The sequence below is a fragment of the Sycon ciliatum genome, chromosome 1 (assembly GCF_964019385.1).
Source record: "Sycon ciliatum chromosome 1, ocSycCili1.1, whole genome shotgun sequence".
Taxonomy (NCBI): domain Eukaryota; kingdom Metazoa; phylum Porifera; class Calcarea; order Leucosolenida; family Sycettidae; genus Sycon; species Sycon ciliatum.
The window spans coordinates 30681464-30699301 of record NC_088643.1 but is presented as its reverse complement, the minus strand read 5'-3'; the positions used below and the strand labels follow the sequence as shown (position 1 = coordinate 30699301).

General features: G+C 46.5%; 2 protein-coding genes across 2 annotated transcripts in view; both read right to left on the bottom strand.

Annotated features, from left to right (window-relative positions):
- LOC135822542 (rab11 family-interacting protein 3-like) overlaps positions 1 to 7227 on the bottom strand; it is a 34260-nt gene extending 27033 nt beyond the window's left edge. Inside the window, exons 1-3 of the mRNA XM_065335339.1 lie at positions 6831 to 7227; positions 3911 to 4013; positions 3603 to 3637 (exon numbers count right to left, since the gene is read on the bottom strand). Of these exons, the coding sequence (XP_065191411.1) occupies positions 3603 to 3637; positions 3911 to 4013; positions 6831 to 6956 (264 nt within the window). The 5' untranslated portion in view covers positions 6957 to 7227. The remainder of the gene's footprint in view (positions 1 to 3602; positions 3638 to 3910; positions 4014 to 6830) is intronic.
- Positions 7228 to 8441: 1214 nt separating this feature from the next.
- On the bottom strand, positions 8442 to 16154 carry LOC135822534 (conditioned medium factor-like). The gene is made up of 7 exons (XM_065335327.1): positions 15342 to 16154; positions 13526 to 13609; positions 12701 to 12845; positions 11688 to 11852; positions 10851 to 11377; positions 10216 to 10410; positions 8442 to 9246 (listed from the first exon to the last, which is right to left on the bottom strand). The coding sequence occupies exons 1-7, from the start codon at positions 16041 to 16043 to the stop codon at positions 9028 to 9030; spliced, it is 2037 nt and encodes a 678-aa protein (XP_065191399.1). The 5' UTR covers positions 16044 to 16154; the 3' UTR covers positions 8442 to 9027.
- Positions 16155 to 17838: the final 1684 nt, after the last annotated feature.

The window sequence follows — 17838 nt, the reverse complement described above, 5'->3', positions numbered from 1 at the left end:
CGTATCATATCGAAGTCTACTGTCGTGATCTCTAAGTCTGGCTGACTTGACAAGGTCATCAACATAGCCTCGATCAAGCCTGATCCCACTCCGCTAGCCGGCCCTGAACGCAGTCTACAAACCTCAGAAGATTCCTGTAATGTCTCTGACAGTGAGACTGACGAGGGTGTGCGTATTGAAAACGATGTGGCTAATGCAGTGGATGTACCAGATCATGCTCCGCATGGCTTGCGGAATCGTAGCCCCTTACAAGCCCCTCATCGTTATCATGAGTAACATAACTTGTATAATGTACTGCAGTAATGTACTGCAGTACAGTACTGCAGTACATTACTGCAGTACAGTACTGCAGTACAGTACTGCAGTACAGTACTGGAGTAATGTACTGAAGGTAATGTACTTCAGTACATTACTGCAGTACAGTACTGCTGGAGTAATGTACTGAAGGTAATGTACTGAAGGTAATGTACTGAAGGTAATGTACTGAAGGTAATGGAGTGAAGACGAAGAACTGCTTGTTTTGACAACATGTTACTCAGCTGATTCAATGTCTAATTCCTCTTTGTATTTCTGAACTGCTCAACTCCTTTGCAGTACCGTAGAATCCCGCGGATAAGCCCATGTCCGCACATAAGCCCATGGTTTGTTCGAACATCACAAAGCTTCATCGTACAAGCCCATGGGCCTAGGTCATACCGAGAGCCCATAAATTATGGACTCTTGGCCATACCATGAACGTACTACATGCACATTACATATATTTTTTCGTACATTTCAGCACAATCATCGGTTGTTTTTGTTTGCACAGTGGTTTTCAGCAATGTACTTCTCACTTCCTTGATACTTTTCAATAGCACAACTTGGTGTCGGCGTATAAGCCCATGCCCGCGTATAAGCCCATGTTCTCGTATAAGCCCACCGAAATGTCCTTGTGAAACAGATAAGCCCATGGGCTTATCCGCGGGATTCTACGGTACTTTCCGTTTTAGTAATAATTACGTTTCATCGAGGTTCTCTTCGTTCAAGTAATTTATTTGCGCAGGGCCAGAGGCGGCTTCCGCAGAGCGGCCGAAGGGCCATCTTGAAGGGGGTCCGGGGTCATCCCCCCAGAATTTTTTTGGAACTTAGATGGTAAATCCTGCACTCTGGGCGACTCCCAGTACAAAATCATACATCGAAACTTTTTCTCCCCGGTTTTGGACGTTCCACGTGGACCGACTTTTTGGGAAGTTGGTACGGCCATGGCCGTACCGGCCGTACTAGTGGCGCCGGCCCTGTTGCGTAGTGACAGACTTTTGAATCGTTATCTTTTGAATAGGGCTGAACCGATTATACCAATTACTCGGTAAGCGATCGATTATTCCTCATCAATCAAGTAATCGTTACGTTATAGGTTACTCGTTAGGGATTTTGAGTCCAAAAAGTACTGAAAACCCTCGTTTTTGTGAAGTTTGAATCAGTTTCCACTGTGAGTATGCAGTTGCCTGGGGCATGGTGCATATTCTGAGGTTAAATTTAGTGTTGAAACGAGCGTATCTATAACAAACGAGCGATCAGTTCCACTAACGAGCAAGCTATCGAGCGAGCTAACGAGTTCCATTGATGTGGCAAATATGATTTTTTGAATATATATTTTTCTAAGTTCAATTTTTTCAGCTGGTTCAAATATAACCGCCGGCATTTGGGGTTGCTGCTGCTTCACTTCGGACTGCTGTTTGGTGTCGAGATGACTTTTCAGCGCCGTCGTTGAGTAGCCTTTGTAAAAATAGACCGTTTTGCAAAGATTGCAAGTAGCCCTGGTCTTCGCTGCATCGCGGGAGAAAACTTCCAAACGACTGAGCGTAACTTTCACTCGAATGGAGAGGTGACCGAAGCATGTCCTGCGACAGGTCAGCAGATGCGGAACAAGACATCAGTAGAGTCCACCAAAGCTGCAACGACAACTGAAACAACTCAAGTGTCGTGCAGGCATACAGTCACTGTAACTGTGAGTGATTTTCACTTTGCACGGGACTGGACTCTCGGCCGACCAGGGAGTCGTAAACTATTTTACGACTCCCCGGTCGACATGTACTGCCATGTGTACGGAGTACGGTGTATGGTGTTCGTTAGGGCAAAGGAGCTGGCTGCACAAACGAGCCGAGTTTCTGGCGAGCGAGCTAACGAGTATCCGGTGAGATCGTTTCAACACTACCGTAAAGTACCGTTGATCCCCCCCCCCCCCCACGCCATGTCGCTTCCCAGCTGGGTTTTCGGCAGGGGACGGGAATTAAGATCAAGCCTGTCAAGTGCAGTACGATGTACAACAACGTAGAGGATCAGACTCGATGTGCTGGATTGTGAACATTTTCATCCTGCATTGGCAAGTATTGTGTACAGCAGTGCATGCATCGGTTCAACATCAGATTTCGTTGTATACGCCGAAGTCGCTTCACAAGTAGAAAATCGGCAGGGGGCGGGAATTAGAGAGGGGCGGATCAACGGTACTTTACGGTAGTTAAATTGACTTCAAAACTGCCATGTCGGAGCTACCCTGTCACTAATGCAGATTTTTGGCATAATCACCGTATTATGAAGGCCTAGCTATTGGAAACAGAGTAATTTTTGCACAAAATTCTGACACTATTTGCTAACGATTATAATCGATTAATCGATCGTTCAGCTAAAGAGTAATTGATAGGTGAAAATACACGATCGTTTCAGCCCTACTTTTGAATTTTGGTCTGTTGCGGACTGTGAACGTGTTTCTGTACATCAGTAGTATACGCTAGCATTGTACATCTTGTATGATGAATTTGTACGTGCATGCATGCAGGCATGCCAGCTTGTATTTCTGCGGGTCCTTTTGGTTTGAGAGTCTGTTGGTCATGGAGGTTGTCTTCGACTTGTAATTCATATTTTGCTCTCCCAATTTATAATGATAATCTACTTGTGTAACCAACAATGGTTGTTGAGGTTGCGCTGATGTGTGGTTGCACGGGGGTGAACGAACTAGTTTGGTAACATGGGTCAAAATGCCACTGCACAAATCAGTCGTCTCGCCGGTGTCCTGGGGGAATGACGCCGAATTCTCAAATGGCGTTTCAACCAGTGTGCGTGCTCTAAGCTTGCACAGTGATATCATGAATGCGGAGCAGGACATGAAGTAGAAACCCTTGTGCACTCAGGCTCTTCCGCCGGCGCTCTGGCTAGACGGGGGTTCTGGCGGAATTTTATGGTGCATGCATACTGGTAGTACTACTCAGCGGCAGCTGGGAGGGGGGGGGGGGGAGCAGTTACTAGTATAAAGAGGAGCAATAGCCAGGAGTACAGAGTGGATGCAAGATGTCCAGGAGCAATAGCCAGGAGTACAGAGTGGATGCAAGATGTCCACACCCAAGCAGCAAATCATATGCCAAGACTTGGCCCACCCCATGGTATTGACAGCCACCATTGCTAAAGTGCAGGCCTGAACCTAGAGTGGTGCATATTTCAGCCGCACATTTAGTCGGGATCCTTCACCAGAAATGGCACATCCCAAATCCTATTATTCTTATCTTAGCACTGCTTCTGAGGATATTGATGAAAATTAAACAATTGAAACCCTACGAAATTTCACTCACCTCAACACCAGTACCGCTGGCAAGTGAATTTCTTGCTGTAACAAGAAGAAAGCAAAATGACAAAAAAATTTAATTTGAAATTCTTGTGAAGATCAGTAGTACACCCTGGTCTAAAGGAGAGAACTGAAGCTAATCAACCATGCTCAACTGAATTTGACCTGTTAATTGTGCCAGTACACCATACCTACACATGATACGCCTGCAACTCTTTCTTTGCCTATGTGCGCCAATCCTTGGTAAGACAGCATAGTGAGTAGAGTAAAATGGCCCGGGTCAGTTTGAACAGCACCACACGCACATGCACTCACAGCTGAACTGCGGTATTAGCGCTCGGAACGTTTCGTAAATGCACTCCACATCTATGTAGCCTTCGCCATTCGGGTCCAGCTGTTGCGTAACTTCTGCGGCTTGCTGGGTTTAAACGAGACGCAGACAACATAGGCAAGATAGGAAACATAAAGACCACACTATGAGTGACTCTAGCCAGTACTATCTAACTGTAACTCTGCACGGCGGCACACTTGAACATGGTGTGATGGATGATCCCTTAGCGGGTTGCCAGTGGAAACTCTGCACGCCAAACACTCATAATAATCATGTGGCATATAGTGGCGTCATCAATGTGCTGCTTTATACATTTAGTAGGGCTGCACGTCCACAAAATGCACGCTTCACTCAATGGGGCAGACTGTTGGTCTGCATGACTGTATCTCTGTCACAATGAACACCATCTATACCTGTCTGTGCCAGGATGCATTGCATCACACCAACGGAGTTCACACAACTGTTTACAAGTAGCTCCGGCCATTATCCACCCACACAGTCATGAAGATTAGGGCCGCCGGGGCTGGGCCGGCTGGACCAATATTTTGGCCAATTTTTTGCTCATCAGTCACACACGTACACACATACGGAAATTTACTGGGGTTCTTTTAACATATCACGCAAGGGTGGCAAATGCCCTCAAAGGGCACAATTTGGCTTGATTTTTTCAATAATTCCTTGGCGACCATCCCCTGGACCCCCCTACTACATCCCCCCCCCCCCCCCCCTTGGCTAGAACCCTGCATATTGCTGCAGTCTATAGTTTATTGCTTTGGCTTACAAGCTATGACATGGACACCAGTTCTATGAAATACCCAAGGATTTTCAGACAAGCTGGAAACCAGAGAGTAGTGCAATGGGTGTTGTACTACTCCCTGCCGGAAACCACTTGAAAGAAAGATGTGCCTGCCTTCTACAGCATGCGTGCCTGCTTTCTGCACTATACGTGTCACAGCATAGCAGATGTCAGCAGCTGTGCCACTACCATAACCAACTCTACCGGGTCCAGCATAAACTAACACTGACACCAACTTCACAATTGCACTGCTATGCTTTTAAAAGATGTATTGTATGTAGTGACACTCAGGCTGTCACACCATAGGTCTGACACGCATTGCGCAGGTTTGGCCACAGAAATCCGGCCAGGGCAGAATAGCATCATGAATATATTCATGTGAAATATGACCCGTGCATCACGCTGTATGGACACCGCACAGCCACACTGCATATCCACAATGCATATCCATACTGCATAACCACACTGCATATCCATTCTGCATAGCTACACTGCATATCCACACTGCATATCCACACTGCATAGCCACACTGCATATCCACACTGCATAGCCACACTGCATAGCCATACTGCATAGCCACACTGCATATCCATACTGCATATCCACACTGCATAGCCATACTGCATAGCCACACTGCATAGCCATACTGCATTTGACACACAGCAATCACACGGTGCGTAGCAAGACAGAAGTCCTGTTGGATGTTACTGACCACTGAGGCTGTGCGTTGGTGACATTGACAACAGTGATATAACACTGCATGGTCATCATGGTACAGTGGTGTCCGGTGTAATCAGCCCTGGCCCTGGATCTCTGCTTTACAAGCTACCATACCAGGTTTGGATTCCACCTGACACCACAGTACCTAGCATATTCGTGCCACTGTCCTTTCTCACAGCTTCACAGATAGCTGCATGCCTAAGAAAGTAATTGCTTTGTATCAAGAGTATTCTGCAACTGTGGTTTGAAGGGTCCGTGCGTGCTGCCTTCATGACATAACTTGCCCCCCATCATGCTCTGAAAGCATGCACTCAAACCCACAATATCTCGTACCAGCACATCCGTTTTTTCTCGAATCGTTTGCGTATCTACGCGATCTCAAAATTTTGGGGGTAAGAACTCTAGTTCCATACAAAACTTCATTTCAAACCAGAGGGAAAGTGTGGTGTTTAGATTTTCCGCATTTCATGGGCTGCAGCTGCATGATGTAATGAGGGCAGCACGCCGTGCATCTGGCCCATAGGAAATAGATCATACTCTTGTTTATGAACTCTTGTTTGTACATTTATAGACATCTGGACAGTGAACATAGCCATATCAGGATCAGCGTCAGCCAGGTACTCTCTCAACTATACTTCTTTGTCCAGGATGGTAGGAAAGTTCAGTTGCGTGCTACTACATATTCTGTATGACTAGACTCTGTATGGTGTCACACGGTGAGTGTGTCAGATGTAGTCAGGTGATCTCACGGTCATCAGTTCGTTTCTGTGATTCACATGTCTTGGTGGTTGAGTACTTCAACTGAACATTGCACTGCACTGAATTCGCCTGCATTGTTATTCGGTGGGACCAGTGCAGTGTCGCAGTGTCACAGCCTACAGACAATCGCTACGATGATCTTTGTCTACACTGCTGACCAGTAGATTAGCTACTGCCAGTACTGCTCTACATACACAGTCTACAGTACTACAATGTAGTAAACTAATGCCAGTAGCTGTAGGCAGTACTTGTCTGCAGTCTATTAGTATTATGACTGTAATGCCAGCACTGGTCTATATAGTATACAGCCTGTGCTGTACTATTGCCAATACTGACTGTGCTCATGATCAGACACTCCCTGGAGGCAATTTTTTTCATTTTTTTACCCATTCATCCAGTCCTACATACCGGAAGGTAAGCCTGTTGAAGTGCATGATATGGGTCGTTTGAATACGAAATTTCAGGCACAGAGTTTGGACACAATGTGAAGGTGAATCATTTGCACTCTTGGCTCTTCTCCACACAGCAGGCACACACCACTCAGAATACAACGGCCCTACTCCTACTGTAGATCTAACGAACTATGAGGAACATCACTGCCACTGGCAATGCCTTTACTGTGCCTCACCTCTTCAGACACACCCATTTGTTCGCAGATCAGACGGCTGAAGTCCTCCTGGTGAATTCGTCCCTCATCGTCCGTCAGCCCATCGACCAGGCTGCGTAGCGGCCCATCATCATAGGCACTGGACATGCTCTTGCCTTCTCTCGCTATCTCCTCTCAGCTGGAAACAAATTACAGTTGGTGCAACGTGGATTTCATTTCGACGAATATTCCGAAAATGTACGACTTCAACGATGTTTCTACGCTCAGTAATTCCTATCCGTGTTATTGGGGTCATTAGTAGTCCTGTCCATTTACACCACTACACTATTAGCTGTCAACAGCTTCATGCCATGGCTTCATTTATCACGGAGCAAGGGAGGAAATACCTCTCCAGACCAAGCCACGAGTGAAGTCTGAACACGAGTTGACAGCAACGTATCGACGATTTGGCATGCATGTTTCAGAAAAAGTGTACGGGGAAGCCACGAAGACGCCGTCGGTATGGTAACTGTTGTACGGTAAGCCGGATAAGGACATACAAATTTCTTGTTGGTCTTGCTTTTGAAGCTTTTCGGTGCTTTCTCATTTCGAGTTGGGCCCGGCCTGGCCTGCTGTTGTCTTGAGCTCAGAGAGTCTTGCTTGGGATTTTGAGTTCGAGGTTGAAGTAAAAATGTAAAATTCTCCCATTGGCAGCATTGTGTACTGTTCTGTGTTCACGGATACATTGTAGCCAGTGCACTGGGTACAGCTTGTGGACTGGCATGCACTCTGCAGAGCGCTGTGAAGACCAGGATGAGCATCAACTACATGACATTGTATTTGTAACGATGTACAATGTAGGTATTCCTTTTTAAATACTAGTATACAAGTAAGTGCAAAGCTCGCTGTTCGGCCAGTAACTCTAAGCTCCGCTGAGTGAGGAGACCTACAATGTAGTATTAGTATTAAAGGTCGAAGCAGCTAGCTGTCCAGAGATTGAGCAAAATTAATACAATCATGTAGTTATAATCACTGGCACTTACTTTAATACTGTGATATGTAGAAGTCCTGTATGGTGTACCACATGACCGATAAGAATAGTGACTATGGCGGAGCTACTGTACATGTACATGTATACAATGCCAAGATTCAATACGTATTATAACAAGAGCAAAAAGGAGTGAATATAGCTTTCTTTCCCTAAAAAGGAGTGAATATATCGTTAGAGAAAGAAAGCTATATACACTCCTTTTTAGAGAAAGAAAGCTCCTCAGTGGGTTTTTTTCTGATGGTTTTCCTCAGTGGTGTATATACCTCCTTAGTGGTGTATATTGAACAGTGTATATGGAAATTTATAAACTTCATGGGAGATCTGGTATATGAGTGTGGGTGTATATGGAGTGAGGTATAAAGGCCATTATAGCCAGGGAGTCCCACGCATACCTGTATGTGTAGGGCTCCCTGATTTATATAGCCAGTCGGAGGGAGAGGTGTTATGTACACATTTTGATATCTACTTCAGTACATGGCATGGCATTTGTATGCAATGCCTTCGCTGGAATGTGCACTGCCTGTGGAAACTACAATTCCGCGGCATCACGTTAACACATGCACACGCGCACGCACGCACACACGCTCAAGAACATCAGCAGCTGTGGCATGCGCTAGTGCAGTAGAAAGTTCTCATTCATGAGCTGATTCAAATAATATTATAGAAACTTACACAAAGATACAGACAGACCTGCTGTTCTGAAACTGAAATGTGTCACAACAATAATGAATAATAAATATGCACAAGGATGATTTGTTGTCTGCCACCAGATTGCGTGTTTGAGATGAAGTCGGAAGCCAATGAAAATTGAAATGAAAATTGAAATGAAAATTGAAATGAAAATTGAAATGGAAATCAACAAGCACACTGTAAACCTGTAAATATTCTCAGAGAAAAAGAAAATGGTAAGAGGACGCTTCACCTCCATAAAATTAATGAATACTATGACATTGGCAATACTTACAGAATAGATAGGTTTTCAGTCAATTGAGATGTCAAACGCACAGCCAGTTTGCACATGAATAGAGATTCAAATTTGCTAGTGATAAAAGCGACAAAAGGAAAATCCTTGGAAATGATCACTTCATTTGAGATCAGTAGAGAAAATGAGGGCCGTGAGTGGTCCTCCAGTGGTTGGACAGATGGGCACTGAAAGAAACAGTAGCAGGCCGCAGGCTGCCGAAGTACTCAGCGAGCAGCCAGCGAGTTCATGAGAACATTCCGCTCGTGATTCTTGGCAATGGGTGGGTCACGCATGTCCACGGAGTGGCACTGGCCTTTGGAATGGCCCATGTCGTGACCACCAGACAAATCAGTCCTGGAATATTCCACCATGCCGTCATTGGGCCAGGACAGTACAGCATTGGCTGCCAGAATGCAGTAGTTGATCAGATTGCCCGTGGAATACTGAAACACAGAGATACCACAGTCATAAAAGCAAGAATTTGACGTAACACAGACTGAGGCCAGTTACTGATAACACAGGTGAACAGACAGAAGAGACTGAGACCTGGAACACACGGTCTTTATACACAGGACATGGGCAGCACTCAAAGAAGTCTAGCCTGACTATTCTAGAACAGACTTTCATCCACAATGTCAATGTCAACGCCTTCTTCCTGCTGCAAATTTCCCGCTTTGCAGAAACTGCTGAAATCCTGCAGGTGACTACTGCGTCTCTTACGATTTTCTAATTCATACACACCACACACGCGCGCGCGCACACCATGTGGCTTATACTCCGAAAAATACGGTACACACGCACACACACACACACACACGCACACACGCACACACACACACGCACGCGCGCACCACAGAATGCAGATCTACAAACTGTATTTCTTTGTAGGTCATACGGTATGTGCATGCACGGTGTGCAGTCAATCTGTACGCATTTACTTTTAAGCGGATGCGAGCTCCACACAAGAACAAGACTTTAGTACACGAAAGTTCTCACACCGTACAGACTTAGTTGCAGTCTGCCATAAAATTTCCTTTCTCTGGCTGTAAAATCAAGGCGCTCTTGCAAGACGGGGTGCTTTCGTGGTACTTCGCAATAATAGAGAAAATAGGCAATTGCAGCCCCACGACACGTAAAGAAAACAAAACAAATTGTGAATGCATGCACTTCTGCGTGGGTGGTGCGGGTTCCTGTGCAGGCTATGATGCACTTTGCCCGGCAATACATCCATATTACAAGTGCATGTACTACAGTACAGTGTACCGTACTGTTAGTCCCATCAGCACCTTCTAGGCTAGAGCCAGTCGAAGCTAAGGTGTGAAGAATTTGTACGCCTTGCACATAGATGGAAAGCAGCCTAGCGGTACGCACACTACATGGCTATTGGTGTCAAGCCACAACGTGATTCTCACCTGCCCAGTATAGTAGTAGACTTCGGACCGTGCGTCCACTGGTATACCTGCAAGCCATTTTGTTGTACCGTCGTAGCTGAGGTCCTTATTATCACCACAGCCAAAGCCAAGCAGGTCACCAATGATGGCCAGCAGTCCGGACAGCGGCGAGCCACGGAATGGGGTGGCCAGCGTCTGAATACGCCGTTCACCAACCTGCACACACCCGCACATACACACCCATCCACACACGCACACACCACCACCCACACGCATGTGCACACACACGCACATACACAACCACCCGCACACATGCACACACACACACACACACACACACACACACACACACACACACATGCTCACACACAAAGCAGAATTCAAACAAAATAGGATCGTCAAACACAGTCATGCATGTTCACAATAGCAGCTACCTAGTATAACTTTAGTAGCTAGCGTCCCCTGAATGCTGATCTACGAGTACTTGTAGTGGAAGAGTTGCACAATGCAAAATTCTAACAAAGTCACTAGAAATTCCCAGTGGCACGAAAGGCTACAATAGTAGTGAAGCTCATCCCACATGTGTGTTCTGCCCGTACAGTATGCTACAAGTACACATAGCGTATACTTCAAAGTACCATGCACATCCTGCTTACAGCATTGTCTAGTCCGGTGGCTAGGTAGGCATACATGTCCAGCACAGCCAGACCACCCTGCGAGTGGGCCACAATACCAAACGAATCGTGCTCCGCTGCAAACTCGGCCACCAGCACGCCAAAGTCGGAGATAAGCCGGTTCTTCCGGTAGTCCTGGAACTCGCTGTATCCGGAAAAGTCGCTCAGCGTGAATGGTGTCTCCGGAGCGCAGTAGCCGTGTACCAATAGCAGCGGTCCCTGTGCAGCGCCGACAGTGCGGTTGTGAGCTTTACGTCCCACGTGATAGCCTTGACGCATTGCTCTGGTAATGGTTTCCACCGGCTTCATAGCTGCCACTCGCCGCACCGTATCCGGGTCCAGCGGCAAGTCAAGAACAGCCACTGACGCTACAGTCGAGTAGGTCTCCAGTTCCTCGACTCGCACGTTGCGCAGCTGGAAAGGCCCGCCGTGTCCCTGCAGCCAAGACGTGTCCAGGTGAAGGGAGAGTGCAGGGCTTGACTGGACCTCGGACACGTCCGACAGACCACCTACATGCAGGTAAGACAAAATACAGGCAACGATTATCATCTGTCACAATCTCAGTATACGTACATGTATGTAAATATTCTCCCTGACTCCCTGACAGTTCTGACAGTTCATCATTCTGAGCATTCTGAGCAGAACTTCCCAACACCACCCATACCCTTTCCGGACAGCAAACAAAATACAGTCAGAAGTGGCAGCTGATTTCGAGCTATACCGGCAAAAGGTAATGGCCTACTCTGACGCACAGAGCGGTGCAAAGCAATGCTCAAATTGTGCTGTACACAGCACAGCACACATCATGCTAGAGCTCACCAATCCAAGCTACAGGTATTGCCGAGTTGTTGCCGCTCTTCGCATCGTCGCTAAAAATCTCTGCATAGACACGATACGGGGGACTAGCAGGAACAGCATTGAGCTTGGGAGCACCAAGCAGCAAGTTGATGGTTACTTGCTCTGCGATGACATCACGGTGGTACTCTGCATTGGTACATCAACACCAACACCAACACAATGATTGTACATCTACAAACGTTGCCAGCCTTTCTAAATGCACTCAACTACAAGAACAGGGTCCGATAGAATCCTCTGAGCTTCTACTGAATAAAGGGCACATAATATAATTACATGCATACAGTCTTTTTTTGTTGTTCACCGAGACAAGACAACACAGATGAAATGTCTGGGTCGCCATCGCAGCAATCGCACAGCAGCAGGATAGGACTGTCACTCGTCGCAATCATAGACTATGCTAAACTTGTTCGAAAATACAACAGCTGATCCTTAGTTCCACCTCCACTAAATACGCTCTCTGACCAACCTCATTCATACCAGCAACATGACTCCAAATTGTAGATATTGGCAAATAAAACTTGACAAAGCTGACAAACCGCATACATACTTTCGAGCCTCACAAGTTGGGTGGTCTGTTGTTTTGCGTCGTCGAGTTGGGTGGTCTGTTGTTTTGCGTCGTCGAGTTGCAGTTAGACCGGTTTGTCCCATTGTCTTGCTAGTCTCTTTCATTATCCTGTAACATTCAACATTCTTTGTTGCCGTGGGACATAGCTTGTGCACATCTTCGTTGCGCTTCCCTTCCCGTCATTGGAACTATCCGCACCTGATCCGTCCAAGTTGGAAGGTTGTTGGTTTGCGCTTCATAGATGCCGTTGGAGCTACGTGTGTTGGAGCTACGTGTTTTCTCGACTTTTTCCACAAAAGCTGTAGTCAAGTATTAGCGTGCTCTGGCTCATAGTATACAACGTGTGCGTATACTAGTATAGCCAACTAGTCCCGGGCATTCTGTATGCAATCTGAAGACTAGAACCTACCAGCTGTGGATGGCGTGACAATAACATGACCAGAGAGAGTAGCGCTCTTCTCCACAGCCGTCAGCCAGTACCATGCCGTCCTCTCATAAACCTTGCCATCACATCGCTGACCTTGCACAACAACCTCGGCTTGATAGCTACCGACCTGTGCCAAAGTACACAGCCAGGGAGATAGGCACACAGGCAAGACATATTCAGCGTATTATCTGCTGAGCCGTGCTGAAAAATAAGGAATGTCCGTTCCTTTGAAGGAAATGTGTTTCAGTTTCCTTCTCTTTTTAATAGTAAAAACTACTAAAAACTACTATGAAATAGGCCAAATCTGTTCGCATGTGGTGCAGATGCCATTAGCCAACACACAGGCCTGTTTTTCATGTACAGTCACGTGTCACTTTTCCTGCGTTCAGTCATCTGGCATGCCCGTTATCCGACAGCGTGCTGGCAGCTCAAGTTCTCCCGCGTGTTCCATGCAAACCGTTTTAATACCCTGAAGATTGTCTTATTGCTAAAGAGCGAGTTAATATTGATGTGCAAAACTTCAACTAATCACAAGTGTCGGATACGAAAAGAATGCCAAAAAGAAGGGATACGTGCATGTACACGGATATGTGCACTTTTAAAGCCAAAGGGCCCGGTGCCGAAGGTGTCGGATAACTCAGACACGCTCCTGTACATGATTGTACTCCGGACATTAATTTGTAACTGCATACGTACAACTGAAATGGTTCCCGGAGCAATACCATCACGGTTTCCATTGTCAACAAATCAACTATCACAGCCCTGGTGCTAGCTATGTCTTGCTGTGAAAATAGTTTCTGTACATACCTCTGCCAATGCCAGGCTGGCAACAAAAGCTGGTGTGAGCTTATTCGTGCTGGAGTCATCGTTGTGCATGGGCTCCCTGGTGGTCTACATGTACAGAATAGAATACATACATGTACATGACTCAATCTGCGGACAGAACTGTTTCATCCTTTGTGGACTCATCAGCGCAGCGCAGAGGAAGCGAGGCCGAACCTGATAGCAATGAAAATTAAATTTTCCAAAGCCAGATTTAAACCAGGCCCGAACGTACCTTGCCAGAGTGCTCAAACTGACAAGTCAGTGAGCTCTGCAAAACACAAACAGCAAAGGCACTACCCCACACAAGAGTCAAGAGTGCTCAACTGCTACAGGAGCAGAACCGAAATACTCACACACGTGTAATACACGAAACAGCCTGCATACTAGGTGCATGTACATAATCATACTGAATACACCTTACACTAATAAAGAGACTGGAGTGTGAATTTCCAACACAGAAAGAAAAGGAATGGGGACTCCACTGCAAACCTGCAATTACCAAATTTCGGTGCAAACCTGGCCAAATATTTTGTAACTTTCTCATCGATGGGAGAATTCACTGGGAAAGTTATTAGGATCCGATGAATTGTGCGCGTCATCCGATGGTGTAAAAAACAATTTCTAATGCATCTACTATAAAACATGTAAATTGAAAGTTAGTAGGGTGCCAGTTTCAAATGAATGAACTGTACTGCCAAGTTTAGTATGTGATAGGCAATAGTGGAACATGGAAAAATGGGCGAACTGTTTGTTCAATCCCTGCCCCTCCTCCCCCCCCCCCCTACATATTTTTCTTGGCTAGAACCTTGCTGGTGATACTGGTGATGAGCCAGAATACCAGTACAGTAAAGTACCGCTGATACGCCCCCCCCCCCCTCCTTGTATTTTTCTGCTTGTGAAGCGACGTCGGTATGCCGTGACGGTACAATGAAATACGCTGCTGAACCGACGCATGCTGTACACAATACGTGCCAGTGCAGGATGATAATGACTGTGCACAATCCAGCATGCCAGGCCTGGTCTTCTGCTTTGTTGTATGTCGCACTGCACTTGAGCGACTTTATCTAATCCCCCCCCCCCCCCACCAAAAAACCGGCTGGGAAGGGACACAGCGTGTGTGTGTGTGTGGGGGGGGGGGGGGCAATGGGTACTTTTTTTACGGTACCACACACATACTCGTAAGTAGGCCCCAGCGGATAATGCTAGCATTATCATAGCATGTTCAGCACTTTCTGGAAAATAGCATTGCGCTAACATAATCCGGCGAGTTTTGCAGAAAACTAGCATATTCTTGCGAAAACTAGCATATTATTGCAAAATATGGGATTTTCGTGAGAGTTCACGATGCCCTCGCGACTAGCACTACCGCGCGTTTGCTTGCCGAGTAATAATAATTCTGTGCTTCTTGCATGTTTTCTGTTTCGTAGAACATGACTTATGCTGCAAAATACATGATTGTATGCTATTATCAATGTGGAACATTAGTAATCTAAACCATTATTTCTATTTTTCCGAAGCAGAATTCAAGCATTATCAGTGCTATTTTGGAGCCGAATGCGAGCATATTGAAAAGCAGAATCCATCAAATTCTGGAGCATCATCCGCCGGGGCCTACTCGGAAGCCTGTCTTGGATAGAAGCCTGTGAAATAATTTTATTTCCCCATACGAGTACAAACCGTGGCTTTTATACAAGACTTTAGAGAGTATTACTACATGTAGTACTCAATGGTACTTGCTATGGTACTTGCTACTCTATATTGCTACATCCGATTACATGTCCATAAAGTAGCACGTTACCTTTCCTGACGGATGTCGCACCATCAGATCCACCGTTTCAACTCGGGCTTGATTGGGAGCACATGGCGGCGTGCCGCCATCGCCTTGCACAGCTGACTGGCTAGTCGGGTCCCTCACGACAGCGCGCAGCTCCAACGATTCACCGACCAAGGTGTTCAGAGAACCGGCCGATACAGACACCGACACAGGCGAATCGCCGTCCGAAAACGTGACGAATGTGAACGCCTTGAGTGGCTCGTCGCCGGCTGAGATCTTGGACTTCTCGCTACGCTGCAGTGTCACAGACCACTCGCCATGTTGAACATCGTTGAAATACAGGGATTTACTGGGGTATGCATTTCCGCCAAGTCCGAAAGGCCCTCCGGATACGTATGAAGGCGCTATTGCTTTGCCATTGGGAGAGCGGAAACTAGCCTCGATATCACTCAAGTGCCCATCCGATGAGCTGAGAATGACAAACGTGAAGTCCTTGCTGTCCACGAGAAATTGCTGCTCCTCGCTTGCGATGTCCGATTCGGGGCTCAGCTGAAAATCGCGCAGCAGTCGAATATGCGATTCGACAGCAGCCGATGCAGGATCTGCTGGCGGAAGAAACTCGCTCGGTCCTCCAGCAAGGTGCTTGTATGCTGGTTTTGCAAAGCCAGTGCAGCTTACCCCGAACAGCAGCAGCAGAACTAGGGAAGCATGTTTCGAAGGTGCCATTTTGCCACTACAACATCAAAGCCGAGGAGAGAAATGGTTGAGAAAAGAAGTGCCCTGCATGCTACATTTTGGCCCTGACAGTGACCCTATCGGGCCTATGCATTATGGTCTAGCAAAAGACTAAAATCATTCTCTGCCTTGGTCACGGCTTTTTTGACAGTGCGAGCTAGCTCCGGCTCCCGGCTCCCGATTCCCGATCCCATGATTTGAGTCATGATGATTACTAGTCTACAACACAACAATTGTAGTATGTCAGTGACAATACGTCATACTGACATGTCCACATGACAGACTTATTTGAGTCGACAGACTAGACTCGACATTCGACAGTGCACTTAGTAGTGTAGCAGATGTCTGTATGACTATGAGTCAGTGCACCAGCAAGAGTCCATAACCGGCATCATCTAGTTTAGGGTCCCAAATTATTTCGCACTTTCCCAGTGTTGTCTGTACTTTCTGTGTACGTGAGAGCGTGCTTGAGTGTGTTTCGAAGTTTTGTGTCCTTTATAGAGTTGTTTCCTTTGACTTTGTGGTAATGGCTGGGCGTCCCGGTGCGCCGATACGGAATGTCCCTCAGGGAGACATACTAAATAATGATGCAATTTTGATGGAGCAGTGGGCCGTGTTCACCCTTGTGCCGATCTTTTCCAGGACCCAACTGTTACTTGGCCAACTCGAGTTCCTTGCCGCTCGGCGCTTTATCAGGAACGAAATGCTCTGTGACACATGTGGTGCGCGATGTGGCCTCACTAGGAGGCAGGAAAGCCACAATGGGTTTCGCTGGAGATGCAGGCCTTGCCACTATGTCAAGAGCATCCATACCAACAATGTCGAGAATATGTGGATGCGTGCAAAGCGCCAGCTCAACGCAACTTCGGCACGTCTCGCGAGTTGTTTCCAACCTACCTCTGCGAGTTCGTGTGGAGGCAAAGAGTTCGAGAGGAACGAAACACCTTCGGCTCCCTGCTCCGCAGCATTCATCAGCAGTACCCTGTCTGATCGGTTCTGATGAAAAAAATCCATATCAACAGCTACTGTGTTTTTGATCTCGATTTGCAAATTTCTGGGGTTGACACGCTCTCACGTACACAGAAAGTACATAGAAAGTACACAGAACACTGGGAAAGTGCGAAATAATTTGGGACCCTAAACTAGATGATTACCGTCTTTACACCGCAACGCTGGGGAGGAACAACACACAACCCGTCTCGTCCATATGCAGCAAGAACTAACTAAAAGTTACTTGGAGTCTTGGAGTTGGAGCAGCTGATTGCATCAATTTTTTTCAAGTAGGGCCCAGAAGAAAGACAATTTAATATCGGTTCGAATGAGATACATTGTATCTCTCGCTTGCATACGATAAGCCAAACGGTTACGTTTAATACTTGCTAAATCACCAATTGTATGATCCACGTTGCCATAGCGAGTGGCGACCCAAAAGGCTGGCATGGTACGGTCGCTTATTGTAAATAGGAGATCCCCCCCGATAGGCGTCAGCCTTTGGGTAATCCTGAAATAAAGATTATTATTATCAAGTACATGTTTGTTCTTCGACTCTAAATAAACAAACAACAACAACCATGTGCCAGTATCATTATCAAGGGCCTAGGGCCCCATGGCATAGGCTGATATGATAGGGGTTCACCGCGTTGAAGAGTGTAGATCTACGCTGTAGAATCTACATTGTACAGTCATGTAGACGGCATGTAGACCTACGTGTATGACTAGTAGTATGAGTACGAGGTGATTCGTAAAATAGCCTTCCGTAGGGTTCGAGGTGTGAATCTTTCCATTT

Bases quoted from the DNA above. Each gene is read 5' to 3' on its own strand.
- LOC135822534 (XM_065335327.1), bottom strand. From the start codon at position 16,043: ATGGCACCTTCGAAACATGCTTCCCTAGTTCTGCTGCTGCTGTTCGGG. The intron at 11,853-12,700 runs GTAGGTTCTAGT...GTACCAATGCAG, and splicing joins TGTCACGCCATCCACAGCTG to AGTACCACCGTGATGTCATC. The intron at 11,378-11,687 runs GTGAGCTCTAGC...ACCTGCATGTAG, and splicing joins AATACCTGTAGCTTGGATTG to GTGGTCTGTCGGACGTGTCC.